Here is a 6,814-nt window from a genome sequence, read left to right as displayed (position 1 = left end):
TTAAACTGTGGCATTAAATGCCAATATGAATATCAATATGATGTAATAGAAGAATAATGTACACATATATGAATTTCATATGCCAATTTTTTTTTTTCTGAAATAATTTTTATTCTTCATATTACCTGTATGTCTGGGTGTTTAAAAATGTAATTGAATAAGTCTGAATGGAAACTTACTTGTAAAGTAAGATCTGGGGGTTCGAACATTCTGACATGCGCACGTGATTGGACAGAAAGTGAGGCTTCGTTTTTCGTTGATCACGTGATTCCCTGAAAACAATACGCGCTCCGGCACAGAGCTGCGTATGGGAAGCGAAACAACCCAAATGTGGGACTGGCTGCAATATAACAAAGAGTGAAAAATTGAAGGGGGTCTGAATACTTTCCGTACCCACTGTATATATTTTTTATTTTGTACTTAGTTATTAATGTTGTTGTCGTCGTCAAGTTCTGTATTCAGCACAATATTGCCCATTTTTAATTTTAACTATTATTAAATAGCCTAGTATATATGGGATTTTTTGTTGTCTCTAGTAAAGGGAACGTTGTTACTTAACTTTAACATTGCAATTTTATATAATGGATACAGTTTGTAAGGCTTTTCTCTACACTCCAGATTAAATAAATAAATAAATTTTAATTAATTTAAAAAACGTACAAAAATTAGGGACAGTGTATGTAAATTCAATATGATGTATTTTGAATTTTGCACTGCATTGTGTTTTAGGTTTATCGGAAAACACATTCAAATTAACCATGATTTTAACCATACATTTGTAGTTGTGGGTTAAAAAAAATGACAATCGATCCATGGTTACTGCACTTTTACTATAGTAAAACCATTGTTAGTTTCCGTATTTCCATAAGGGAAAATTTTTGTTTTTACATTTTACTCTTTTTTTCCCCCAAGCATAATCATATGCTACAGTTACACAAATATCCTTAAATGTAAAATTTACTTAAATATGCCTTGATGAACGAAACCATAAAATATTTGAATTCTAAGAGGATAATGGAAGTTTCTGCTGTGAACGTGACTACTAAATATAGGCTATACGTGCTTCAAAGTAGCTAACACTACTGTTTACATGTAGTAATATGAAAGATAATAAGCAAAAGAAATGTAATAACTCATGTATTTAAAATGTAAGTGCAGGAAAAAAACACGAACTTCTGCGGAGAGTAATGTTCGCACAGTATCTGGCGGTAATGCACCTTAACGTTGGATTCCACCTGCCTTAAAACATGAAGAAGAAGAAGAGTAATGTTCGCGCTGCGCTTTTGTAACTGATCCGCGCCGCGCTGTCAGCTCGGTGGCGCTAGTAAACACGTCCTCTCTGCGCTGTCGAGTCGGTCGCGCCGCTCGGTCCATTGAGCCGCGCCTATGACAGGTCAGCGTGGCGCGAACACTTGAATACCGCGCCGTTTCGTCCCACATTTGGGTTATTTGGCTTCCCATAGCTTCGTGAGGAGTTGCGCTGCTTAATCGATGCACGCTTTGAAGCTTCAGTGTCATAGGTAACATCACTATTAGCTACATGACCTATTAAATGTAACCATTTACAGATGGAACTGAGCCCTCACACATGCACTATGAAGATGATGAGAATTATTTTAGAGGATATGAATGGTGGCTTATGAGGGAAGCCAAGAAGAGGAATCCAAACATCACCCTTATAGGTAAAGCATGCACATCAAACGTGCAAAAGTACATACAGTGCACTTGTACTAATGCATTCAGTCCCAAATTGTAATATTTTACACCTTTAATCATTTGTTTTTAACAGGTCTACCATGGGCTTTTCCAGGATGGGTTGGAAATGGTGAAAACTGGCCATATAGTTTCCCTGATATCACTGCTTCTTATGTGGTTTTATGGATTCTTGGGGCCAAGCAGTACCATGACTTGGATATTGATTATGTTGGGGTGAATTCATCTCATCTATTCCAATAAACTTTCAGATTTTCTTTGAGCATATTCCTCATTAATCTGAACGTCTGATTTTTTTTCATAGATATGGAATGAAAGAAGTTTTAACAGTAAATACATAAAGGTAAGTACCTTCATCCTGCCTTCCTATATTCTTGTTATTGAGTTTAAATTCATATTTAGTTTGTGTTAAATTAATAAATGTACACTACTGTTTAAAGGTTTGGGGTTGGAATGTTTTTTTTTTTTGTAATACCTCTATTCAGCAAGGACACATTAAATTATCAAAATTGGTAGTTAAGATTTGTATTTCAAATAAATACTGTTCTTTTTAGCTTTTTAAAAAATATTAAGCAGCAAAAGTGTTTTTAACTTTAATAATAATAAGCAATGTTTATTGAGCAGCAAATCAGCATATTTCTGAAGGATCATGGGACACTGAAGACTGGAGTAATCAGTTTTGAACAGGAATAGATTACATTTACAAATATATTAAAATATGTGTTACTGTTTTTACTGTATATTTGATTAAATAAATGCTGCCTTGGTGAGCAATTCTTTCAAAAACATTTACAAATCTTACCAACACTAAAGATTTGAAAAGTGAAATGGTGTCTGTTTTATTTCTATATTGGTGTTTTATGCTTTTACATTTGCCTGTTACACATTAAACTTAAGTTTCAGTCAAAAATGACCTTGTGTATCTTCTTTCTCTGCTATGTTTGTGAGCTTTTGAGGTATACACTGGATAAAAGAGGTCTGGAGAGAGTTAAAATCATTGCCAGTGATAACCTCTGGGAACCGATCACCTCTGTTGTATTTGCTGACAAAGTTCTACAGGATGCTGTTGAAATCTTAGGGTAAACCTTTTTTTTTTTTAATTTTTTTATGAATGATTCCTTATTAAAATGTACACATTCTGTTTTTGAATATGAATTAATGGAGAAAAAATACACTAGCGTGACATGTAAAGTGTGGTGATGTGAGATCTTGATGTTGGAATCGTCTGACTGACAGGGTTCATTATCCTGGTACCAACACTGTGCCTAAGGCCCTGAAGACTGGCAAGAAACTGTGGTCCTCTGAAGACTACAGCACTTTTAATAACAATGTTGGCGGAGGCTGCTGGGCCCGAATTCTCAACCAGAACTATGTCAATGGCAAAATGACAGCGTATGACAACTCTGATATGATCTGAATCATGTAGCATTTCCCAGTTTATAAGGAGAACTATCATTCATTAAATTCAGACATATAAACGTGTAAATTCAATGATGAGAAACACGGTTTGTGTTGGCTTTTAGGACCATATCTTGGAACCTTGTTTCTAGTTATTATGATGACCTTCCCTTTGGAAGGGATGGACTAATGACTGCAAATGAGCCATGGAGTGGAAATTATGTTGTTGAGTCCCCTATTTGGATAACGGGTAATGTACTTTTACATACTCTATATATGCATGAATATTATATGCATCATATAAATAATGTGTGATACAACCATCAAAGTGTTTGATTCATAAAATTCTATAAGCCCATACTACCCAGTTTACGGAACCTGGCTGGATGTACCTGCAGACGGTGGGACACTTCACACACGGTGGAAGTTACGTTGCACTGACTGATGAGAGAGGAAATCTAACAATAATCACTGAAACTATGGTGAGACTTTTGAAATTGATCTTCTAAACAATTAGCCTAACATGCACTACTGTTCAAAAGTTAAGGGTCACTAAGTTTTTTTTAGATGTTTTTAAAAATGTTGTTTTTGAAAGAAGTCTCACATGCTTTGCTTACCAAGGCTGCATTCAAAAGAACAGCATTTATTTGAAGTAGAAATCTTTTAGCATACATTATAAAAATCTTTACTGTCTCTTTTGATCAATCTAATGTATCCTTGATGAATAAAAACATTTAAAAAAATCATACTGGCCCCAAACTTTTGAAGGGTAGTGTACATATATTCTTCTAATGGTCTTTATTCTTGTATGAAACCACATTACTGTATTTTACTTTCTTTTTTAGACTCATGACCATTCTGTGTGTATAAGACCTCCTCTGCTTCCCTATAATGTTACTGCCCAGAATGTAACATTCCATCTGAAAGGGACTTTTGTAAGTGTTTGTATGTGTGTGTGGTTTAAATGGGTTTATAATGGATAACATGACTTTACTTAAATATATGGAATAACTTTTTAACAGGCTTCAATCATTGAGCTGCAGGTGTGGCATTCAAAGTTTGACTTTAAGACAAACAAGACAGTCCTCTTCCAAAATCTTAGGCCTGTTAAAGTAAGTATAAGTATATACGTACATACAATCAAGATACGTTTTTTTTCATGATATATCCTCTTTAAAAATACTTAATATAAGTGAATATTTTGATATTGTCTGTGTTCTTAAAAATATCAATAGGTTTAATAAATTGATTTTGATAATACATTTTTACTCATGTTTAAGTGATATTTGAAATCTAATGTGATATCTCCGTGTGAACTGTGAATGCTTTAGGTAATCAAGGGATCTTTCAGCATAGAGCTTGATGTTGATGAGGTATATACATTTACTACTGTACGAAACGGTCATAGAGGGAATTACCCAGATCCTCCCCCCTCTGCTCCCTTTCCTAAATCATACAAAGATGATTTTGACTTCTGTAAGTAGCTTAATTTTATTTTTTCCCCCTCATTTAATAGTTATTCTAATGCTTTTCACTCAGCCATGTGTGCAAATCTAACAACTTCCTGTCTCCCAGCTGGAAATCCATATTTCTCAGAGGCTCCAAACTTTGCAGATCAGACAGGGGTCTTTGAATACTTTACTAACCTGACAGATCCTGGACCCCATAATTCCACTCTGCGACAGGTGGTCACTCAGCGTCCGGTAACCTGGGTTGCAGATGCTGATCAGACAATAAGTGTTATTGGTGATTATAAATGGTGAGTGCAGCAGTGTTTAATATGGTTTGCATAACATGTGTTAAGATTGTATGGCTGTTATGTACACTACTGTTCAAAAGTTGGAGGTCGGTCAGATTTTTTAAAAATACTTTTATTCTGCAAGGATGCATTTGATTCATTAAAACACACAGTAAAGATGTTAGTTAGTGACGTGATATGTGGCCAAGTATGGTTACCCATACTAGGAATTAGTGCTCTGCATTTATCCCATCCTAAGTGCACACACACAGCAGTGAACACACACCTGGAGCAGTGGGCAGCCATTTATGCTGCGGCACCCGGGGAGCAGTCGGGGGTTCGGTGCTTTGCTCAAGGGCACCTCAGTCGTGGTATTGAAGGTGGAAGAGAGCGCTGTACATTCATTCGAAATCACAACCTTTGGGTTACGAGTCCGTTTCTCTAATCATTAGGCCACGACTTCCCCATATGTTTATAGTGTTACAAAAAGTATATATGTTCTTTTGAACTTTCTATTCAAAGAATCATGAAATATGTATCATGCTTTCCACAAAAGTAATGAGTAGCACAACTGTTTTAAACATTGATAATAATAATAAATGTTTCTTATGCACCAAAACCCGAGCGGCGTGAAGCGACAAAATACTATAGAACCCATTATAATCAGTGATGCTGTCTACACTGGATGCAGCACAGCGCGACACGACAAATTCGACAGTAAACTGATGCCTCGTTCTATTTATAACGTACTGACACAAAGTTCAAATAATTTGCAACGGTCGCTTTGTCGCGTCCAGTGTAGACAGCCTCAAGAATGAGTTCTGAAGGATCATGTGACACTGAAGACTATGGCTGCTGAATGGCTGCTAAGAATTCAGCTTTGACGTCCCAAGAATAAATTGCATTTTAAAATATATTAAAATATAAAACAGTTATTTTAAATTGTAATAATATTTCACAATATTTCATAATAATATATGTTCCTGCATTAAAAAAAAAAAAAAAGTAAATGGAGCCTTGGTAAGCATAAGAGACTTCTTTTAAAAACATTAAAAAAGGAAGTTTTACAGACCCTAATTATTTGAATGAAAGTGTACATTAGAAATAAATAATATTTTACATCATTTGATTCTTTGCTATTTACTACTCTGTGTCCTTACAATTATCAGGCATGACCTGATGGTGTCATGTGACATATACATGGAGGATGTGCACACCGGTGGAGTCTTCATTGCTGTCAGAGTGGACAAAGGTGGAGGTGTCATCCGGAGCACAAGGGGAATCTTTTTCTGGGTGTATGCTGATGGAACCTACAAAGTCACAAATGACCTCCGTAAGCATCTGAATAATAAACGCCTTGTTTTTTTTGTTGCTTCTTTTCCCCCCCTGCTTCTGTAAGTTTACCTAAGCCATGGTCATATTTGCAAAACCCTTTGAATGAACAGGTGGAATGACAGTTCTTGCTGAGGGCCTGTCTGGAACTAGAGCACGTGTTTGGTACACACTGACCCTTACAGTCAAGGTTTGTTGAATTATATGCAGAAATGTTCCTAAATATATTTATTGCTGAGTTTTCCCTCTATTGTAGGTCTTATCTACTGTGTCTTTATTCTCATTTGGCCACACATTTGTACTTCAGCTGATCTGTCATTTATTCTGTGTTTTCAGGGAAACTATGCATCAGCAGATCTCAATGGCTATCCCCTGTGGAAGAATGCAGTGCTCTGGGAGCCACGACATGGATGGGTGGCCATAGGCACTAGTTCCTTTGAACTTGCACAGTTTGATAATTTTGCTATAGAGGCTTTAGCCTGATGTTTTTTTGGCCATTGTTGTGACACTGTAAACAAGGCAGACTGGAAACAAACATTTTCTGGTGTATTACTGATATGATGAAATGTAACAAGTTGTTAATTTTTAAAGTTCCAATTGCATCTACACCCAATGTGCATTAATAATGATAAT

General features: G+C 35.9%; 1 protein-coding gene across 1 annotated transcript in view; it reads left to right on the top strand.

The window, feature by feature from the left end:
- The window catches only part of LOC107588298 (galactocerebrosidase-like), an 8,975-nt gene extending 2,161 nt beyond the window's left edge, over positions 1 to 6,814 (top strand). The window contains exons 4-17 of the mRNA XM_016276335.1: positions 1,569 to 1,682; positions 1,790 to 1,929; positions 2,018 to 2,056; positions 2,662 to 2,792; positions 2,950 to 3,105; positions 3,237 to 3,361; positions 3,466 to 3,593; positions 3,957 to 4,046; positions 4,134 to 4,223; positions 4,443 to 4,587; positions 4,687 to 4,870; positions 6,019 to 6,182; positions 6,295 to 6,371; positions 6,518 to 6,814. Of these exons, the coding sequence (XP_016131821.1) occupies positions 1,569 to 1,682; positions 1,790 to 1,929; positions 2,018 to 2,056; positions 2,662 to 2,792; positions 2,950 to 3,105; positions 3,237 to 3,361; positions 3,466 to 3,593; positions 3,957 to 4,046; positions 4,134 to 4,223; positions 4,443 to 4,587; positions 4,687 to 4,870; positions 6,019 to 6,182; positions 6,295 to 6,371; positions 6,518 to 6,664 (1,730 nt within the window). The 3' untranslated portion in view covers positions 6,665 to 6,814. The remainder of the gene's footprint in view (positions 1 to 1,568; positions 1,683 to 1,789; positions 1,930 to 2,017; positions 2,057 to 2,661; positions 2,793 to 2,949; positions 3,106 to 3,236; positions 3,362 to 3,465; positions 3,594 to 3,956; positions 4,047 to 4,133; positions 4,224 to 4,442; positions 4,588 to 4,686; positions 4,871 to 6,018; positions 6,183 to 6,294; positions 6,372 to 6,517) is intronic.

The sequence above is a fragment of the Sinocyclocheilus grahami genome, unplaced genomic scaffold, assembly GCF_001515645.1.
Source record: "Sinocyclocheilus grahami isolate Dianchi unplaced genomic scaffold, SAMN03320097.WGS_v1.1 scaffold101.1, whole genome shotgun sequence".
Classification (NCBI taxonomy): domain Eukaryota; kingdom Metazoa; phylum Chordata; class Actinopteri; order Cypriniformes; family Cyprinidae; genus Sinocyclocheilus; species Sinocyclocheilus grahami.
The sequence above is the reverse complement of the archived record's forward strand: the minus strand, read 5'-3'. Positions and strand labels throughout refer to the sequence as shown.